The 22,581-nt window shown below is 46.4% G+C and overlaps 1 protein-coding gene across 3 annotated transcripts in view; it reads right to left on the bottom strand.

Moving 5' to 3' along the window:
- PPP4R4 (protein phosphatase 4 regulatory subunit 4) overlaps positions 1-22,581 on the bottom strand; it is a 1,234,696-nt gene that overhangs the window by 182,533 nt on the left and 1,029,582 nt on the right. For 2 of the 3 annotated variants that reach the window (XM_069637983.1, XM_069637984.1), the window contains 2 exons: positions 14,637-14,706; positions 14,151-14,231 (listed from right to left, as the gene is read on the bottom strand). In XM_069637983.1, coding sequence (XP_069494084.1) covers positions 14,151-14,231; positions 14,637-14,706 — 151 coding nt within the window. Of the gene's footprint in view, positions 1-850; positions 1,051-14,150; positions 14,232-14,636; positions 14,707-22,581 lie in introns of all 3 variants that reach the window. The other variant, XM_069637985.1, reaches the window with a different exon arrangement.

Raw genomic sequence — 22,581 nt, 5'->3', positions numbered from 1 at the left:
ATCTAACCATTCCACACGACACACTAGCACCAACACAAAACACCCTCACCAAACTGTGGCAAAGAATCGGCAACGCATGAGACCTCGCACAAACTACCACATGAAAAACAACATCCACAGATGCCAGTTCCCCCTGGTTGTGTATCTATCCCCTCACCCTTCTCCCCACTAATCTCCCATCCCCTTTGTTGCAGAGCCACGCAAGCACCTGGAACCTACTCCTGGGTGGTAGCAGTGCACGGTACAAATCAACATAACATAACAATTAGATGCATTAGTGCGATGCAGGTGGTCAATATAGTATGCTAAAAGAGCTCTCTGTAACAAGGGTCTGAACTTATTCACAGCTTTGACCAGGGGTAGCCAACATGTCTACCGGCAGATGATTTGGCCTACACTCCAATTTGCCTCAACCAGCACAGTCAGTATGTATGAATCATGGGAATTGTAGGCCAAAGTATCTGGAGGATGACAGGTTGGCTACCCTTGGCACAGACGTAGGAAGCAGCACAGTCTATATCCAGAAATTAGAGGCACAGATGAAGCCAATAGGTTTAAGATGCAGAATCCTTCTCGGGTGGACTGTCCAAGATAGAATGCTTTGGTAGATGGTCTTTGGAAGTTAAGCCTGGAACACCACATGGCTTGAGTCCACGGTCAGGATTGCACAGACAGTGGGAAATTACAAATTCTGCCCAGCAGGTCAGTGAAAAATAATGGGAAAGTATTGATACATCGTCAACCCCAGGTATATTGTACATATTGGCTTAATATAAAAAATACTTATATTTTAAAAACATTGTAATAAACTGAAGAAATGTGAGCCTATGTACCAAAGTGATTGGTCTACCTTTTTTCCTGCAGAAGGCTTGCTAGGATTCGGCTCAACAGTACTTGGAGCGCCAGCACGCTGCCCGTGTCCCACCGGGTTTCGGGAGAAGAACACAGGAGAGGATCCAGATTGGCTGGGACCCCTACTCCTAATGTTACTGGTACCTTGTCCTCGGGAGGAGCCCCAGGTCTGAGGAGAATTTGCCCTGCGGTACAGTCCTGGGGGATGGCAAAATGAAAAGGTGTTACTTGGAGGCACCACTTGGATGCATTTTTCTCAAACAACAAGTAACCCAATTTCATGGAAATAGAACTGTCAACAGCAGGAGGACTGACTTAGGCTAAAGTTACTTAATGATGCACTTATGAACCCTTCTAGATAATCCCCAGGTGACTTCACTGAGCTCAAGTTAGTTCTGCCTTAACTAACGGATCAGTAAGAACAAGATGCTAGTGAGGGGGGGGAATGGCATGTGAATTGTAAGCTTATTTAGAAGGTACTGCCATTTTCATGTTTGGGGTAATGAAAATGGCAGACAGGAAGCATTGAAAACATGCATCTTTCATGTTTTTTTTATTTATTCGTGCTATCAGGACTAGTTTGGGTACAAGGAAGTCCGCAATGTAGACTCAAAGTCTCAAATGATACAGGTTGAACAGAATCTGGGAAACAACTAATTCTAAGCCACTTTATATGAAAGATTACTGCACCACATTGGAAGATAACATGCTTTGAGTGTGTTGCTATGAAAGTCTGCACGGAAACTAGCCGCTGTGCATCATTCTGGAGTGGCATCCGCTGTAACTGCCACAACGGATGATGGAAATTGCAGTCACAAGCACACCCATCTGCTTGGTTTGGTTTTGCTTTCTTCATGGCCAGAAAGAAAATATGTATAATGAGCGGCACAAATGAAGACAACTAATCCAAGTAGGAACCTTCTGTCAGTTAATAGATGAGGGGCAGGGAACACACATACCATGATCTTGAGCCAGTGGATGTGGCAGTCTAGGACAAATAGTGGTTGAGCTTTGCCAAGCAGAGTCTGCAGTTGGCTATAGCCTGTGCCCACATCTCCGGCTCAGGCAGTAGTGTACTGTTCCTTTCCATTACAAAACCAAAGGAAAGCATACACAACCTCCACTCACTTGACTTTTATGGAAACCAAAGTGATGGAAATAAATCTCCCCTCTCCAGTGGCTGCAGCAGTCACAGAATCTCCCCCGGGAAGACCTATTTCAATCGCGGAATTCTTTGGCATAGATAAGGCTTTCCCCTGGTTGTCAGCAATCAGGCAGACAGTATACCACACATTGTGCCTAGACAAAGCACCCTGAATAAGCGTGAAACATGTGTCAGCAACTTTCATCCAAACAGCGTTCCTTTCTAATGTAATACACAGATGGCATACCAGCAAACCTGTGCTACAACCACAAACACCAACAAAACAGTGGATGGTTTCAAATCTCCTCCAAGTGCAACTGTGACAATAGGGGGTATCCTCCTTGATATCTTCATAGGTGAAAAAGGAGGACATTCGGATAAAGAATTTGACCCTTGCACAATTATTTGTTTAGCAAAGTATGCAAAGGTCCCTGCCATAGAAATAGTAAGTACCAGGAAAATAGTTTCAACAATCCCCCTTTACTACAGTAGGAAAGTTTCTGAACAGGAGTCTGATGCTGGCTTGTGTATTTCCAGTTACAACTGGTAAAATACTAGACTCTAGCAATCTCAAGTGCTTTGTGGATAGGGTTTGCTTATGCATCAAAACTGGAATAAGCAGCACATTCTTTTTAACAGGGCATTGTCCGCTTTTAAACGCCAACAGAAATCAAAACTTTGTAAAGGGTCGAAGACAAGAGGACGATTAAGAGCCTGAAATGCCACTTTGCTGTGATGTGTCATGTCAGGTGATTGGGCGACTGAACACATTGAGCAAAAACCAACAGTTCCACTGCTGGCTTCCATTTGCAGAGGTAAAGAGCTAGTAGTGTGCCTCATTCACGTTAGCTCAATTTATGAATTCACAGAGCAAATATGAGTCCAAAGAACTGCAGCGGCCTTGGCAAACTCAGCATTCACCCAGTGATAGGATAAGAGTGTACTATATGGGACACTTGGTAGCTCAAAGGGTTACCATGAGCTACAATAAGGACAGTGTAAAGATGTTCTGAGCACTGCAGTAAGCACAGAGAAATCATCCTGCACAGTAAGCACACATTACTGACTATACTGCTGCCTATACTTCCTGTCTAATATACTCGTTTCTGTGAACGTCGGAATGTCTGTCTCCAAAAGGGGAAAGGAATGGAAGTACCTGCCAAAGATGTGAAAAAGAACTGGGACGTTTACGGACACGCACAGCCCTATATTCTCTGGTTCCTTCTCCATCTCCTTCACCTGGCATTAAGCACATGCAAGCTACAGAGTGAGAGAACAGCGTGTAGTGTGCTTAACGTTGTAAATATGAATAGATGGCACTAAAGTGAAGAACATGTACTTAACTGCCACCTCGTTTGACAATGCCCCAAGTCGGAGGATGGGTGATGTGACCCGGGTGACCCTGGGGACGGGTGCCACCGCCCACTCTATGATTCAGGCCCCAGAGGGGGTACATTTGTATTTATATATGCAGAATTTGGCATGCGCATATCCTAGTGGAATCATGCAGGGGGCCTGCATCTGGGCGGATATGTAATAAAGTAGTGAATCCTAATGACAGCATTAGACCCAATTATCGAAGAAAAAAAAAAGGCTTTCAGTTTTTCCGGGGAACATGGAGGACTCTCCCAAGCACCTCAGTCAATCCCTGGCCTCAGAGTCAAGTCTTGCACCAGAACTGCTGGTAGGTGGGGTTCAGTCCCTGCAAATCCACTTGGACCTGCCAGACTAACAAAGTTACTCACCGTAGTGACTATCTTACTCCTAGTCCATAGTCCCCTTTCCTCCATACTTTTGGATATTCCATCCTGTGGGACGGTACCGGAGCACTTTTTGTAAAAAAGCATCAAATTGAAAAATGTGTTGTTCTCTTTTTACGCTGGGTACCGCACGCGGCCGTAACCCTGCCCTCCTTAGCTCCCCCCATGCATCGCCCTTCAGTCCTTTTCTATCGCCAGGTCTGAGACCATTTAAGCAATAATAGAGGATACTTATTAGAAGGGACGGCGGGCGTATGGAGGAAAGGGGACTATGGACTAGGAGTAAGGTAGTCACAACGGTGAGTAACTTTGTTATACTCCTACGTTCCATCCCCTTTCCTCCATACTTTTGGGAGATTACTAAGCTGTCCTTACAGGATAACGGGTGGATGGAGCTCCTTTGCTGAAAGAGGTTTTTGAGAACAGCTTGCCCGAACTGGGCATCATCCCTGGAGCTTAGGTCTAAGCAGTAATGTTTTACAAATGCTGATGGGGAAACCCACGTAGCTGCTTTGGCAATTGTTCCCCAGGAACATATTTTTGGAAGGCAATGGCAGCTGCCTTGCCCCGCACCAGATGGGCATGAATTCCCTTCGGACGCTGAAGGCCCTGAAGGGTATACACCAGAGATAGAGAAAGCAATCCATCGGGAGATAGTTGTTTTCGAGGCCGGCTTTCCTTTTGGGTCAATAAAGGTCACCAAGAGCTGGGACGAGCTCCGAAGATTAGATGTCCTGTCTAAATAAAACTTAACAGCTCGCCTTACATCCAAGTTATGCAGAACCCTCTCAGCATCTGAGGCTGGTTCTGGGAAGAAAACTGGTAAGGAAATAGACTGGTTCAGATGAAAATCGGATACCACCTTCTGAAGGAAAGAAGGATTGGTCCGAAGGACAACCTTATCCTTGTGAAAGGTGAGGAATGGATGTTCGATCGAAGAGGCCTGAAGCTCATTTACACACTTTGCAGAGGTCACCGCAATCAGAAAAGCTATTTTCCATGTAAGGAATTTCAAATCCACCGTAGCCATGGGCTCAAAAGGTCTATGGCATGAAGCAGTTAAGAACCACATTCAGATCCCACTTTGGATGCGGGTTACGCACAGGTGGATACAGACGCAATAGACCTGCAAGGTGCCTTTTAATGACAGGGTTTGTCAAAGAAAAGGAGCAAGAGTCCGAAGACAGGTAAGCAGCAATAGCCAATAAATAAGTCCTGCAAGACAAAACATGCATGTCTGAAGCTGCCAGATGAGAAATGAAGGCCAGCACTGTGTCGATGACAGCTTCTCTGGGGTCCAGCTTTTTTGCTAAACACCAGTGACAGAAACTGAGCCATTTGCTCCTATACTGAGACCTGGTCGAAGGTTTTCTATCCGTCTGGATGATGTGCATATTATCCACGGACAAATTGAATCTTTCTAAAGATTTGAACTCAGGCACCAGGCCGCCAAACTGAATGATTGTGGGGAGGGGTGCCACATCTGCTGATCACTCTGGTGAAGCAGGTTGGGAAATTAGCCGAAACCTGATCGGTGAGCAGACTGACAGATGCTGAAGCTCCGAAAACCAGAATCTGGTTGGCCGCCACAGGGCTATCAACAGAAGGGTGCAATTCAACCTGTTCCTGAGCTTGCACAGCACCCGGTGAATCAGAAGAAGAGGTGGGAAGGCGTAGGTCCTCATATTGTGCCACTGAATCTCGAGAGCACTCCCAGGGAAGAAGCTCTGAGCCCGTTCCTGGAAGCATAAAGGGGAAGTTTGCTGTTCAATGACGTTGCAAAGAGGTCTACTTCTGGAGTGCCTCAATGGCAAAAAAGGTCGGAGAGGATCTCCGTGTTCAGCTCCCACTCGTAGCTGGCCACCGCTCGCCGGCTGAGAGAGTCTACCGTTACATTCAGCTGGCCTGGAATGTGTACCGCCAACAGCCAAACACTGTGCTGAATGGCCCATTCCCAAATATGAATAGCTAGATCTACAAAGGAAGGTGACCTGGTACCTCCCTGCTTGTTGATGTAAAACATGGATACCGCATTGTCCGTGCGGATGCGGACCACATTGTTCATAATCCCTGGCTTGAAAGCTTTGAGCGCCAGGAAAATAACCAGGAGCTCCAGATAATTTATGTTAAATTGTCTGTCCTTCGGCGACCACAGGTCGAAAACCTGGAGATGAGCCATTCTTGCGCACCACCCGATAAGGGAGGAGTCCGTTGCAATGGTCACCTGAGGGAAGGGCTCCTGAAAAGGCACACCCACCGACAGATTGCTGGAAGAAGACCACCATAGGAGATCTGTCATCATGCAGGGTGGAACCGGAACCATTTGTGTCCGGGTCCACTGCCTGAAGCCAGGAGCTCCGAAGAGCCAACTGTGTAAGTCGCATCTTGAGACACGCATAGTGAAGAGCAAGCACGCACAAGGCCATGAGTCCCAGAAGCCTCTGGAACCACAAGGCGGACATGCTTTCCGACTGAATGAAGAATTGACACGTGGTTAACAGATCCACCATCCTGTCACCGTCAAGTACACTCTGCAGTCAATCGTGTTCCAACGGAAAACCCAGGAATAGCAGGTCCTGAGAGATCGTCATGGAGGATTTCTGCCAGTTCACTAACAGCCCAAGACTGAGCAGGAGCTGAAGGAGAGACTGACGATTGCTCGAGACTTTCACTGGACAAGGACTGCGCAGAAGCCAATCGGCCAAGTATGGATACACATGAATACCCTGTAACCTTAAAAAGGCTGTGATGACTGACATGTTCGTGAAGACATACAGCGTTGAGCTGAGACCAAAAGGGAGCACTCGAAACTGGTAGTGCTCCTCTCCCAGGGAGAACTGCAGATATTTCCGATGTGGGCTCCAAATCAGGATATGAAGCTCCACAACGCTGAGCCAGTTGCCCTTCTGAAGAGAGGACTTTATTTGGCAGGGCATAATCATCTCGAATTTCTCTTGGGGAAGAGAAAGGTTAAACTGGGAAAGGTCTAGAATGGTGCACATGTCAGCCTTGTTGGGTTTTGGCCCCGTAAACAGATGCGAGTAGAAGCCCTCCCCTCGTTCCGCTAGGGGAACAAGTTCTACAGCCCTGAGATCTAGAAGCTCCTGGACCTCGGCTCTGAGGGAGGGTGTCCCAGACTGCTGAAAGGGAGGATTGAAGAGTGGGGTAGGTGGAGGGGCAAGCGGAACCCGCCCGAACGATGGACAAAACCCACCGGTCATCGGTGATGGTTTGCCACGCCTCCAGATGAGACGAGATTTGTCCTCCCACCAGAGTCTCGTGCGAGTGCCAGAAAATAGAATTTTGCAGACTTTTCAGTGGCAAAACTACCTGTCCCTGAAGAGGAGGCTGACTACCGACAGAAAAACCGGCCACGTTACCTGGCGGAGGATCAGTCCTGCGCGACTTGCAGTCTTGGAACCCTCTAAAGCCTGAAGAGGATCGAGATAGGGACCCAGATCTCTGAGCTTTGACTGGGGCCTTCACGAGCAGCGACAGAGACTTGGCAGTTTGCGTGCCCGCCTTAGTGAGCTTGTCAACCATTGAAGAATGAAACAACTCTTTGGCATAAAAAGGCAGGTCCAGAACTTTATCTTGGACCTCCTTCGAAAACATTGTGGCATGAAGCCAAGTCTGACAAGAGGTGTCCACTCCCAGCATGAGGCCATGGGCCGAGGTGTCACCATGAAGTGCAAAAGCCTCCAGCATATCCTGCTCCAACACTCTGGCGTCCGACAAGCCGCCTTCAAAGTCTTCCAACCTGTCAGCAGGAATGAACTCCTGGAAGTCAGCCAAATCTCTCCACAGTTTCATATTCGCGGCCGCCAGGATGAGCTCTGCATTGGCCTGACGCAATTGCAGCACCGAATTGGCAAAATTCTTCTTGCCCAACGAATCGAGCAATTTGTTCTCCTTGGGCAGAACTTGAGCCGCAGCTGCGGAAATCGCAGAGGCCGGCTTGGCAGAGTGGCGGCCGCTACCACTGTCGAGGACGGGAGCGGGCATGACGCCAAGGCTACTTCATCTGAGGTGTGAAGCCTGTAACGGGCATCACTCCTTTAATTTATGTGCAGCCCGGTGTGGGTTTATCCCAGACCTTGCGGGCCTCGCCCAGGACGTTCCTCTGAAGGAACAGGCCGGTGCGCTCCTGTCGAGAGAAGGTTAGCGCACCGAAAGCACCCCTTCCTGCAGAGCGGGTGCCTCAGGCACTGGTATGTCAAGGAGTGACATGTCCAGTACCCGGTCATGAAAAGCTCAGACAGAGCGGGGCTGGTCCTCACTGTCCTGATCTGCCAAAGGGTCGTCTAGAACATCTGGATCCCCGGCTGCGACGCAACAGGCATCAGATTGACATCACGCTCTGCTGGAGTCTTGTCCAGCGATGACAATGGGGGCGGAGGCGGAAGAGCCGGAGGAGGACTGGGAGGCAGAGGAGGTGCTGCCGCCGGGGCGACAGGCGCCGTGACAGGAACTGTCAGAGCAGGCAACGAAGTCTGAGGGCAGATTTTCCAAAAAAGGCCCTTAAAGTACTCCCTCATGGGATCAGAATTCATTAGACTATGACATTTCCCAAAAAAGGCATCCTCTGCCAAGACCTTAGGAGCTGGAGTGGGCAGAGGCCACTCACGAGGAGCATAACCCCACGAACGCAGTGAGGAGGGCTACCAAGAGGGACCGCCACCAATGGGGCAGTTGTAGGAGTAAGCAAGACCGTAAGTGGTAGTGGCATCCGAGCACGCCAGTCATAGGAAGGGCGGAACGGATTCACACTGTCGCGTGGAAAAGTTTGTCCACCGAAAAGAAGGTTCCCAGCACCCACCGTCGATAGCGTGGGTGTGAGGGAAGAATCCAAAATTGCCGCCGTAGTCCACACGGGAAGGCCTGCCATTTTGTGAACATCTGAGGAGAACTGTGTCACATGTGTAGATGAGGCAATTGACTCCACGGATGGGTCAGGGGACTGGACTGAAATTTTAGCCTTGACACAAGGATCCTCGGCAGAGCCGGTACTATGGGGCCTTAGATGTTTACTGGACATCCTGTCCCTTGAATTAGCCTCCAAAGGAGGAACCTCGCAATGCCGGTAACAGAGGAATTACGGTCGACGACCTCTCCCTGTGCCCCCTCAACCGAACTGGAAACTTTGCGAGCGCGGGAAAGTTGAGGAGTCCACCTCACAGACAAGACCTTAACAGGCCTCTCGGTTTTGTTGGTATACACCTTAGCCTCGTTAAGAGGAACCTCAGAGCAGAGTACGGTCTTAATAGTGCCCCGAGAGGGGCCTCGAACCGTGGTTCAGTACAGAAAGCCTCAACATAGGCCTCAGGGTGCACCCCAGTGTTTGTGTGGTAAGCTCCTGACATGGAGACCTCAGAGCGAACTCGGGTACCCAATGCCTCAGCACAACTAAGCTGGCTATTAGCACCTGATCGCTGAACCTCGGATCCGGTATAGGCAGGCCCACGCTGAAACCCTTGGAGAAAACCCTGGTACGCCTATTAGGCCTGCGAGGCACCTCAGGGAAAACCGTGATAGCAGAGCTTTTGAAGCCATTCCCAGTCTTGGAGGACCCCAGAAAGAAGTCCCCCAGCCGGGGTGCCCTTAAAAGTAAGGAATTTACCAGGCGTCTCTTCTTCCCATCGATGAAGAGTTGGAAATGCGATGGAGGAACCTTCTGGAAGATCTCCTCTCACTGACGAAGATGACGAAGTGCCCGGACCGAAAGGGAGTCGCAGAAGAAATACGAGTTCCAACGGTGATCTGGTCCCAGACACTCCAACCAGAGAGAATGGGGATCCGCCCTAGCGAAGCGATGTTCGCAAGAAGAACAAGTGGCAAATCCCAGATGCTCCGGCATAGACAGAGGCCTACGCGTCCGCAGAACCGGAGCAGGAGAGAAGGACAATGGGTAGAAAAAAGGGTCTTCCCAGTAATGCTGGTGCGTCCAGCTCCGACCGTGAGGAAAAAAAGGACTGAAGGGCGATGCACGGGGCGGCGCCAAGGAGGGCGGGGTTACGGCCACGTGCGGTACCCCGCATAAAAAGAGAAGGAGGACACATTTTTCAATTTGATGCTTTTTTACAAAAAGTGCTCTGGTCCCGTCCGACAGGACGAAATGTTCAAAGGTATGGAGGAAAGGGGACGGGACGTAGGAGTACACACAACATGAAGCCGTCTGCATGATAAAGAATAAGGGAGATGGGCGGAAAAAGGTCAACCCATCGGTTTGGCCACTGGCAAGAAGCAAGTGGAGACCAATAGCCCAAGCGCACCCTACAGAACATGTAACATAACAGAGGAGCTGATAATATCCCATAATCATAAAGGACCCCTTATACTCTCAAGAAGTGTCCCCAATCCAGACCCAAAAGATTGCTGAGCACCCAGTTGGCAAATCTGTTGTTTGTAATACTCATACATCACCGCTTCAAAGACAAGACTCCTTTGTGATGGAGGAAACTGTTTCAGCCCAGCGAAGGAAAGTGCTAAGCAATTCCCATTCTGAGGAACCCAGTAGGACCGCAGCAGCCAAGCCACATGGACCAGCATGCACCAAAACGAATACATTGCTTGATCAGAGACATTCAGAATACGCTGTGCTTCACAGATCTGTGGCTCGCGGATCAGGCTCATTGGAGCCCATGGGGAGAACATGGTGGGATCACTCTAGTCTGGTTGCAGGGATCCAATTACAAGGCCCACTGGACCTGGAGTACCAGCTGAAAGAAATAAAACAATCACACTACCGGCATGCATACCTGCTGTGTTACAAAAGGACTGTGGAATTTCAGAAAGGTGCAAGAGTCAGAAGTTGGAGGTGTAGTGAGCTGGGCAGTGTGTGGTGTTGGTGCAGCAAGGAGGTCAGAAGCAGGAAGGAGGTGGCAGAGAGCGAGGATGAGAAGGAGGCAGTGAAGAGATGGGAAGTGGAGGCGAGGTGAGCGACAAAGATACTGTCAAGAGGGGAGAAGCGGATACTTGTAGGAGAGGCAATGACAAAAGACATGAGGAGAGAGTGAGAGAAAGGAAGATGGGAGAATTATTGAAGATGTGGTGCAAAAGAACAGGAAAGGGGAGAAATTAAAAGAGACAGACAATCTGACGGAGAGGAGTTATTTATCCTGTAACTCAAAGTGGAAGGCGAAGCCCTTTGCATGCATCCATTGCATTCCCCAAGACCAAGGCCACAAATCATAGTGGCCCTTGGAAGGACGTCATGATGGCACTGTTTCCGAGGGGATACTAAAACATCTGGGATATTGCAAGCCAGATCTTCAGCTAAGTGGTCTGTTTCACCAACGGGTTTGTACTGTACATTAAAATCATCAGAGAAAGAAAGGGGGGCTTGTCCCGACAGGCAAACCTGTGTAGTATAACAGTGGAATGAGTCCCTGTCACTGAGTCACTGTAGACTGTCTCAATAAATGGCTGTGGAAGGGGGGCACTCTGCACACTGTCTTAATGATTTAGACCTAGTAATCCCCAGCCACAACAGCAATATTTCTATGGTCTGAGCTGGAAACCACTGTTTCTGAGATAGTTATCTGCTCCATTTTAGCCAAAGTGTTTGACTCTTTTGGCTTTAACTTGGGCGACAATACAAAGTAAGAAGCAAGCTTTGATTCTCTGGGAAACTAATTCTCAACCCCACTAAAACCACAGAATCAGTTTCAATGCCCAATACTGATACATTCAACACTGCGCTAAACCAGAGAGATAGGCCTCCACTCGCCCTCCCCTTTAGGCCTTTTGTCGCTGAAACTGAGAAGTACTTATAGCTGGTTTGCATACTGGGACAGTGGACCAGGTTTCCTAGGAGCATATTATCCGAGATGATTCACTTAAGTCTTGGTCTTCAACTTTGCTCCTAAGGCCAGCTGTGCTCCAGGATCGGATAGTCACTTCTCTACAACTCTGGAAGCAAGATCTTAGAGATACATGTGGGTAAACCAGTCGTCAACCAACTGCATCCAAATGACCACCATTGATGTCCAGCAAAAGTGTGCTTGGGGGCCTACCATTCCCCAAATTTAAATTCCCTTCAGAAGTCCTACTGCTACAAGTGCGAGTTTCTCTCAAGGAGCCCTAACTCCAAAGAATGTCTTGGGAGGTTGGACCTAGGGTGCCATTGTAATGTATAGTAAAATGTAAAAGTGGATTGCAATCATATGTAAGCGAACGCATCGATCATTATTTTCTTTAGGAAAAACAACCCAAAGAATAACTTCTAAAAATGATTATTTGGCAGCTTTATCTAGAGCTCAACGACTCTGCTGTATCCCTCTTGACAATTACTGGCATTTTGACAAAATCAGAATTAAGTGAGAAGCTCTTACTGAAGGGCACTGTCTCTTTGGAAACGTTGATACACATTTTACTGTTTTGCCATTTTTATTCGCATATCAGCTACTTTAATTCCCCCTTTAATTCCCCCTTTTAAAAAATAGAGGTTTAAAAATTGCAGAGCTGTTTTTTTTTTGCCTTACAATGTTGGCAGATATTCATGCATGTTATGCTCTTGAGTCATAGCTGAAAAGTGCATTATCGATTAGGAAATCTAAAATGAAATACCCAAAATTGATTTTTTTTAAATACTTTGATGGTTTTAATGATCTGTGCGATATGATGATTACGGCTCCATATTGTACTACTTCATTATGACGCTTCATAGAATTATGTATATGCAGAAGTAAACTTGATATTGTATTTAAAGATGTAGTCCTGAAGTGCACAATGGCCAATGATCTGACAGCCTGTATAAATAATGATTTAGTATGGCACACAATCAGTGATAGACAACACTTCCAATTGTCTTTGGGATCGGAGAGCCTTGGGATCGGAGAGCTAAAAGATAACCAGAAGTGTAAATGACCAATTGAACCAGGGTGTAGCAGTCAGTACCTTTTAGATGCGTAGGAACAACACTTGTGAGTAGAAATGACAACAATGTGGTCAATTCTTGTTTTTGAAAAAGATAAACATTGCTCTGTAGGGTTTCTAGATCTGGAGTTGAATTTCATAGGCATTGTTTGGTAGAGCAAAATATATGGATGGCTACAGAATGGAGGGATTTCAAAGGTTTTCCCTTACTGCTGCATACCTAGGCTTGACCATTCGTATTTTGGAAAGGCTACTTTTGTGCCACTTACTTTTACTTTGTGGCTGGGGTCAGCAATTATTGTATTTCTTACTGTTATTAATACTGCTGAGATCAACTTTGTGAATGTAGAGCATGGCGCGCAACGCCGTTTGCATGGTCGCAAAGCGGACCCATGATATGTGCTATAACTTAAGCCAGTCTAGTTAGTTTGGTTCACATGGTGGGCCTTGTATGCACTTTTATTTATGTAAAATAGGAAATGTCTGATCCCAGAAAAGAAAAATCTGCAAAACATTTGCTTGCAAAATAAGAGCGTTTAAACCAACATTTTATAATATGGTGCACATTAGCAACATTGTTTATACAACCCACTCCTGGAGCTGTATATAAATGTGCTTGCCAAAGCAACAGATTGATGGCATGCGTGGGTCCTCTGTTGAAGTCTATGGGCCTCATTACAACCCTGGCGTTGGACCATGGTGCTATTAGCACCATGGTCCATGCCGGATTCCGCCATGGTGGATGGCGGATTTACCGCCCCATTCCAAGTTTGGCGGGGCGGTAAATCCCCATTCACCATGGCCCCTTCCCCATTCCCATTTTTGGCCCATAGGGCTCAATGAGAATGGGGAAGGCGCTAATTACGGCACCGTAAATTACGGTACCGTAATTAGCACCAAGGTCCCTTAGCGGGATGGACTGTAACGCCTGCAAAAAGCAGGCGTTAAAGTGTGAATCCGGCATGAAAGGTCTAACGGCGCCGCAGCCTTTTACGGCGCCGTTAACCACTTAACGCCAGGGTTGTAATGAGGCCCATACTTGATTGATAAGAAACATGAAAGTTCGACAAATCGACTTCTAAAAGTGCTGGAAGTACAATCCCACATATGAGCAAGTGTAGCATGTTTATAATTTAACTGTATGTCTTATTACATACATATCACTGTATCGAAAGGAAACAGTTGTGTAACCAAACCTATTGAAATGTGCATGTATTTTGCTGCTGAATAACAGATCAATGTGTTGTCATAGTTGTCTAACTGGTCACATTTTCCCCCAAAACTTTTAACCAATATTTTTAACAACAAATTGCAGGGGAAGATCCCCACCTTACCTTATCCAACCCTCCACCCAATATTGACTAACCCCAAACCACCATCTAACATTTGGTGGTAAAAAATGGTAAAAGAAATTCGACCAGGTGGGGGAGGGGGGGGGGGTTGACCTAAACACAAACCCCATCTACACACGGATGCCCCTAAAGGGGTGCGGTTTAAGATACATTCCTATTTCATACCTGTGGGAGAGGATGTAGACGCTGCAGTAACGGCAGGTGAAATACTTTTGACCAACGCAGACCCCGTTTTACTGTCTCTACCTAAAACAAAGTTCAGTGTGAGTACTCAATGCAGAGTGAACAGGGACCACTGCTCAGACAATCCAAATGACACGACAACACACATTGTACAATAAATACATTAGACTAAATCAGCAAAGTGCATCTCTTACATATGTTGGGCGGGCGCCGGGAGGCGTGAGGTACATTTCCTCTCAATGCATCTTTGCACTAGTGTTAACATTATTTCGGATTGGCACCAGGGCACACCATGTGCTGGTACAGAAAGGCATTGAAGGGGTGTGTTTTGCATGAGGGCAAGGTTTACCTGCCCTTGCACCTCTCCACTTGCGATTCGGTCATATGGACTGTTTCATGAATAACAATGCATTTCGGACACTTTCTGATTAACAGAATTTGATGACAAAAAAAAAAAAATAGACCTACGCTTCTTATCGAAGGGTTTTTCACTGAGGACCCTGCCATCACTCTGCTGCTTCTCTTTCTCGATTTGTTCCTGAAATAAACCATAACAGATTAGGAACATTCACAGATATTTGGTGCCAGAAGAATTTGAGGTATAAATGCAAAAATAAAATTCCTGATTTCTGAAATTTGGAGTGAAATCCTTAGTAAAAAACAAACACCCCTGTTATTAAAACCAAAACCCTGGGTCTGCAATCTTTGGCTCTTTAGATGCGTTGGACTGCAACTCCCATCAACCCTGGCCTTGAAAGTCAATGATGAGGGATCCTTGTAGTCCAAAACATTTGGAGAGCCCAAGGTTACGGAAGCCTGGCATAGAAATAGAAAAATGTATGTTCAAATGGTGCTAAATAATGATTAAAGCAATGCTATGATTTGACAGTTTAAAATACCATGTCTGAATTTAGGAAGTTCACTTAAGACAAGCACTCAGAGCTCTATGAATTGTAGTAAATGTCACAAAATACAAACATACTATAATACAGAAGGCAACCTGATAGCCATTGGGGCATCTAATCCCATTGTTTTACTGTACAAATCTGATACTCTAAGCTTTTCTGACTTTTTAATAATAAATGTCAACCTTAACATGTATTTATTAACCATCTATAATTCTGTTTCCATTATATGTTGTGAAAAACCAGGGTGTTTCACAACCTAGTCCAAAGGGATCCCGTATTCAGGTAGCCTGGGAAAGGCTATCGCTTTTGAATCCCAACCCTGGGGGTGGACAATAGAGGGAGGAATACCTGGGTAGGTGGTCCTCAGGGAGTGGGGGAGAAGCACACAATGGTGAGACATGGCATCCCCATTTTCCCACAACCAATCTAACCCCTATCCCTGCTTATTTTATGGGAAACTCAACTCCCATAATTCATCCCTACTCTATTTTAACAACAGTACTGCACCGAGGAAAATGAGGAATGAGGCCAGAAAGATCACCTCCCCTGACTTGCATTGGACCTATCCCTGTAATGAGGCAAGGCAGAGTCAGTCACGTAGCTCTAACAAGGTACACCTGCCACTTATTAATACTCCCTGTGAAGATAAAAGGTGGTGCCCACACGGACACTGAGTGCGGCTGGGTTTGAGAAGGAAAACCTCTTCCGAGGTTGATGCAAACCAGGCTGTGGAAGTTGGAAGGCCCACGGGCTGAACGGAAGTTGAGAGGTTCAAGAGAAAGCCAGGCAAGATTTCCAAGCTTTCTGGAAGCCGTGAGTGTTCCAAGAGCAAAGGCAAATGAGCAGAGGAAAGAAACCTTCAAGTTGCCAGAAAGCGTCCCGCGACCCTCCCAGGTGAACTGCAGAGTTGGGGAGGAGGCAGAGGAGGCATTGGTAACAGCCTTGAGCTGCAAGAAAAAGATTAAAGAAATCCCAGTAACACGACCAGTGAGTTATCGAAGGGAACAAAAGTCTGGTTGATGTTAAAAGGGAAAGTGACTGTAATCTGAAAATTGAAGGTTATGCGTGCGTCGATAACACGCGAATGAAGAGAACAATTGATGAAAGGAAAGAGTACAAAGTAACAGGGTGGCCCTGCGAAAGTCTCTGTGAAATGTTATGAGTTTTGAAGGATATTACAGGGGAGATCAGAGGAAAGAAAATAACTGCGATGAAGAAAGAAAGTTGAATATATGAACAGTGAATACGCCAAGAGTGCAAAATATAAGAACTTTGGAAAAGGCCAAGAAGTCAAATTAAAGAGAATAAGAACACCAATTACCAACAGGCATTGGTACTGCAAGAGAAGATTGTGAATTGAAGGATTGTTATAAGAGAGGTTGAAGTGCTCATGCAGAGGTTTATGTGAATTCCTTGCAGTTTCCAAAGTCTTTGATAGTGAAAAGATACTTTAGATAAAACATGCGGAAGGGCACCCTCACAAAGGAGAGACAGGTTTGAGCCCGGCAGAGGGAAGTCTGTGCAGAATTGTGAGAAATTGAGAAAGTGAATACAAACTGAATATTGATGGCAAGGCGGGCAAAGCCTTAAGCAAGTGATTGACCTACCAGAAGATGGAAGCCTAAGATTGAACTGTTGAATTGTACCAGTAAGCCAAAGTGTACAAGACTAATATCATTTCGCCTTTTTATTTATTTATTTGCTCATATAGGCCCAAATGTGCAGAGACAAGAAACAAACAGTACAAGAAATATAACCTTAAATACAACAAAAAAAACATGAAACAAATAATTAGATAAAGCATAACAAAACCAAAGGGGTCGGACAATACTAAAAAATTATCAATGGTCCACTATCAACTTCAGTTCAGAGGGCAAGTTGGAGAAATTGTTACAATTGGCCATAAAAAAAGGGGAGATTACTGTGTCCCTATTGGCTTGCATACTCCACTCCTCCAACTTAATCCTACGCAGGACCTTCATGTCTAAATCTCTGACAATCCCTGGTTCAGTTCATTCACAAAGCCAAGCCATCACCCTATTCCTGAGAGCTTCTCTGGGTTCCGGCTTTACAGGCGACATAACATTAGTAATAATAATGTTTCTTGGGTCTAAGGCAATATCTCTCAGTGACTTATCAGCAATATGTGGCATCTCTAGTTTCCCAACACGAGTAGTCCTAAAAGGATTGGGATTGATTTTGGTTCAAACTCCAAGATTTGCAAGTGATGATGCCGAAGCAGTGACTGAGGCCAGCCCCACATGAACATGCCTGTCAGTACCTCCGAGAGTAGAAGATAGCATATGAGTGGAAAAATGCTGTATCAGCGCTTCAGATATCAAAAGCTTAGGCATGTTCATGCCAGCCAACTCGTTCTGGCTACTTTCATCCTCAGCCAAAGCAATGTCAAATTCTTACTGATAATTCTGGCAGCCCCTATTAATCACATCAGTAGCCCATGGTGTGTCTTTTTGACAAGAGTTATTCACCATAACGGGCCGCACCAAAGTGGCAACTTTATACAACAACTCCAACCATAGGCAAAAGTCAAGTTAATTTCTACATGAGGATACATCAGCAGCTATTCTTTCCTTTGCTAACTGCCATTGGCGGAGAACTAAAGTGTTTTGTCCCAGCAAGATGTTCACCATTGGATCCCAAATTTTCCACAGGCGAAGTAATTATTTCTTCCCCTATGTCAAAACATAACTGAGGGGACATGGACATTGGTGGGACTGACAACTCGGAATCATCCCCATAGACCATTAAAGTCTCGTCCGCTAAGAGACATGGACAGGGATTACCTAGGTTAGCAATTTCTCCTTGCTTAATATGATCCTCTAATAATGCTTCTCCATTATCGACCTCTAGAAAACTTGATTGGGTCTCATGGAGGCATCTTATCCTAGGGGCACTGCCAGCCATCACCTCAGGGACTCGGTTTCTCTGCAGAGTTAGAGTCTCTGGCCTAAAACCGTGTCTGGTCTGGACCCTCCCTCAGGTGGATGTATCAGTGATACATCAGCAATATATCAACTAGTAATCCCGTCCCACATAATTAGACCCTTGGCCCCAGCAACACCAGCTGCACTGCGTGCTGCACTGTGCTGCACTGCCTCCTGCGATAGGGACACCACACAGGGCTAACAAGCAACACGCAGGGTGAAGTATGCTCAACACTGTCTTTCACCGTTGTGTTTCAGTTTTACCGACCGCCAGACTCTGTGTAGTCCCTACAGCAGCAGAGCTTGGCACAGCCTGACACAGCAGCTGGATAAAAAGATATGCAGCAAGCCGTTAGCAGGAGACAGCAAATGGAGGGACGGACTAGAGGAAAGGACCCATTGGCGTAAGGCGTTTGGACTTTCACACAGTCAGACGATCAGCCATCAAGCCGCACCACAGGGCCGCTTCTGACAGCAATCCATTGTGCCATCCAACTATCCTTTGTTTTTAAGGGACTCTCTAGGCCCTGTGTGGTCGAACCTGGGAAGGGAGTTAATGCTGAAGCCATTCTGACATTTCTTTTTGGAGACACTATTTTTCTTCTGTGTTCCCTTAAAACATTTGTCATTTTGAGAAGGAGGGCAAGGTTAGGTTTCCTTAGTATAGGCCTTTTTTATTTTGACCAGACTGACGTGGACGTATTTGTTATTTATTTAATGGTCGGGATTACTCCCATTTTAGAGTTAGGGCTAATTAGGAATTCTACCAACCCAACTAAACTTTAAATAAAGGTTCTCAAAACTTGTATCCATTATGTATGTCTCTACTGCTTCGTGGGCGTAGGAAATGGGGGGGGGGGCAGGGGAGATACACCCCCCCCCACAATTTGGAGCAAGGGGAAAGAAGGGCTCTTTATTTTTCCAATTGCAGTGCTGACCATCTTTTTCGATATGAGCCTTTCTTATTCCAAATGCTTGAAATATATACAGATACTGCTTACCTTCCAGTGAACTGCTCAGTAAGGTTATTGTATCAGTAGAATAGGGGATGAGTGGAGCTGTCACAACCCCTCCCACCTTTATGTTAGAGGCTGCGGGGCAAATCCCAACCACCCATGATAATCTGCAGAGCCTTTTTTTGAAGACAGTGAAAAGATTTGAGTTTTAAGTCCACAAAGTAACATTTACCTTACATAAAAGTAAAACAAGTATTAATATACAAATACAATGTATGTAACTGTGTAATTTATTAAAGCCTTTGTTATTAAATATGTCTATGCAAATGCAAAAGTCACCTTCTAATAAACAGAATTTAGCAGATAATTCAACCATTGAGGTTTCCTTCTCCAACTAGGAGACATTTTCAATCATTATTTGCTCATGGGATAGTATAGTCAGACATTGGGCCAGATTGTCAAAAAGCAGCACAAATGAAAGGAGCGCAGCAAATTAACTCAATTTCATTTTGCAGCTTTCAGAAATGCTCAGACCACCTTATTCACAAAGTGACCTGAGCATTTTTGTTGAGCACCCTTGCACACATTAACACGCTCCCAACACTAATGTATGACAGGTTCTCAGCAAACATGCAATTTCTGCACACGCATTTTACCAAGCTAATCTCTATGGCCATTTCCACCCAGTTCCTGCCCTTCCCCACCTGAAACACCTCCTCATGGAAACTCTTTGAGCTTGCTTTAAACAAGCCTTACCATCAAAACGTTGCACTCACAGTGCCCTCCAATGTTTTTTCAAAGTAGTCTTCTTGGAGTTAATTACTTAATGTGAGCTTTAAACACGCAACAAGTGCAATAAAAATATCTTAACCAAGTCTGTCTTCTGCCACTCAGTTTGTAAGCACTATGGATGTCCTTCATTGAAGTCCTATGAAAAACAAGCTTTGGCAAAGCCACCAATTTTGGCTTCCATTTAAGTATTTGGCATTTGTCAAGCACTGCTAATAGATGCCCAGGTATTCTCACAATTTTGCACCTGCTGCCATCAATGGCCAGTTAATACCACTACAGCAGTGCCTGGTAAGTGCCTTTCCAATACCCAAACATTTGGTATTTGAACTCTCACTCAGCAACTCCCTCAACTCTCTCTCCCTAGTGGAAGGACCACCGGCGATTGACTCCTTTGATTTCTGGCTTTCCAATGCCCTCAAACCCCTCACCCCATCAAAACGTTCCTCGCAGAGATGTGTACAATCGCCGAGCGGGTTCACCCCAATCTCAAACCCTTCAAAACTCTCAAGAACCATCTGGAACGGGCCTGGAGAGCCGACCCTTCAGCCCAAAACAAAAATGCCCTAGCACGGACAACCAGAACCTACAGATCAGAAATAAAAGAAAGCAAGAAATCATATTATGGTAACCGAATCCGCAATGCCTGCAATCCAAGTAAGAAACTACATAAAATCATAGCTGAATTCAAATCACCATCATGTTCTCGCCTGAGCATCCCAAGCTCACAAGCCTTATGCAACACCCTCTCATTCCACTTCTACAACGCTGCCAACGAAAGACACAATGCCATCATTGCTAAATTAAAAGTCCTACCACCACCTTACACCCACCCACAGTGCCCCACGCAAACCTCACCCCAATCTCAAACTTCTTTCGACTCCTTCTCTCCGATCACTCACCAAGAATTCCTCGCACTGTTAGTGGCCAGCCGCCCGTCAGGCTCCCAGGAAGACCCGTGCCCACCCACATTGCTCAAGAAATACTAAGCGCCACCTGTGCAGGCAACGTCGCTCGCGCAATCCTTAACCACTCACTCACCTTAGGAACATTCCCGAAAAACCCCAAAAACATCCTACACCAGACCCATTCTCAAAAGACCGACGCTTGACCCATTTCATTCCCAAAACTACCGACCTATCTCCAATACGTATTTCATCGCCAAACTGATTGACCTCGTGGCTTACAAACAGCTTGACCAAGTTGCTGAATCCAATACCCTCCTAGATCCAGCCCAATCAGGTTTCAGACCATTAAGGGGAACAGAAGCCTCCCATGTCTCCATCTGAGATGACCTAAAAAAAACAGCTGACACAGCTCGACCTGTCCGCAGCTTTCGATACCATCGACCACATCATTATATTAGACAGACTACAAACACTAGGAATCAAAAACACAGCCATGTCGTGGATCTCTTCCTTCTTCTCTAACCGGTCGCACATCATGCACCTCAACCAATTTACTTCCATATCATGTGCATTCTGCAAAGGTGTTCCCCAAGGAGCATCCACATCACCGCTAATCTTCAATTTCTACATACAACCCATTCCCACAATCATCCGTTCGTACAACCTTACATGCTACTATTACACAGATTATACCCAGATCATCCTCAAAATCCCAAATTCCAAAGGGTCCGGCAGCCCGGACCTAGCATCGTGCCTCTCTGATATTGATCACTGGATGACGACCAACCACCTTGAAGTGGGAAAATGGAAAAACAGACTCCCCTCTTTCCCCTCTCGCGTCTGGCCTAAAGGTTCACGGCCCAAGCACCCGCCACGAGAAGAGTTTGCCCATCTACCAGACGACCAGATACCCTGATACAGGAACATACGGATGTGTCCATCTGCTTGCCCAGCAGCCCGCCCTGCCCATGCCGATGCCTGCGGCATGGATCAACTGGACTAAAACTATACGTCGTTAGAGATGCCACGACGACCTAGCCAACGGATAGCACACCTGTGCCAACATACACACTGGACACTCCCGCACCAATCTACATGAAGAATATACTCAGTGCTATGACGTAGGCGACAGACATACTCACGGACGTGCATCTTTATTATTTTCCATATAGGCTTTCAGAAATGCAGAAACGCAAGACGCATCATGAACTCGCCTAAAGAGCTTGCTTACGCTTCTCCTACACTTGGGTGCCATAATGAGAATTATAACGAAGACACGATACTGGTCCTAAAACAATATGAGACTATAACCTAAAGCGCCTGTGCACCAGACGGTTCTACCTATATACTAGGCCTGAGTAGGCCGCAAGCAAGAGCTCCCGTGGACGTTAACAGAACAAGAGTCAGGTTGCTGATCCTGCAGAATGAGCCTGGGGAAAGCAGACAGCCAAGGTCGTAATGTTGCAAACCCACATTCCAAAAGCAGACCATCAAGGGCACGATGTTGCAACCTCGCACGCCGCGCACTAACATCAAAGTCGCACCTGCAATTAGACCAGACACACTGTGGACAAACAATATTAATTGTGCAGAATTCTGCCTCAAACACGGTCCCATTCCACGTGACCAAGCCGAACCTGACGAGATGCCAAGCCCAGGAGGAAGGAGGCGTCTGGATCCCTCGGTACAAGACACAGGCAGATACACTTGAAAGGATCAATGGACATCTGCAACGATGGGAGTAGTCGGCCGTCTAGCTCACGAATAAGTCTTCACATTGTCTGCATGTACCAATAGTGAAACATTGTTGCAAATTGCAGGTACACCGAGAGCTGGGAACAGCGATGGTCCCAGGCTGGGAAGCTCACGGGCGCACCAATCAGAACATGGGGCTCTTATCACTGACG

This window comes from Ambystoma mexicanum, chromosome 14 (assembly GCF_040938575.1).
Source record: "Ambystoma mexicanum isolate Mex_15411 chromosome 14, UKY_AmexF1_1, whole genome shotgun sequence".
Taxonomy (NCBI): domain Eukaryota; kingdom Metazoa; phylum Chordata; class Amphibia; order Caudata; family Ambystomatidae; genus Ambystoma; species Ambystoma mexicanum.
The sequence above is the reverse complement of the archived record's forward strand: the minus strand, read 5'-3'. Positions and strand labels throughout refer to the sequence as shown.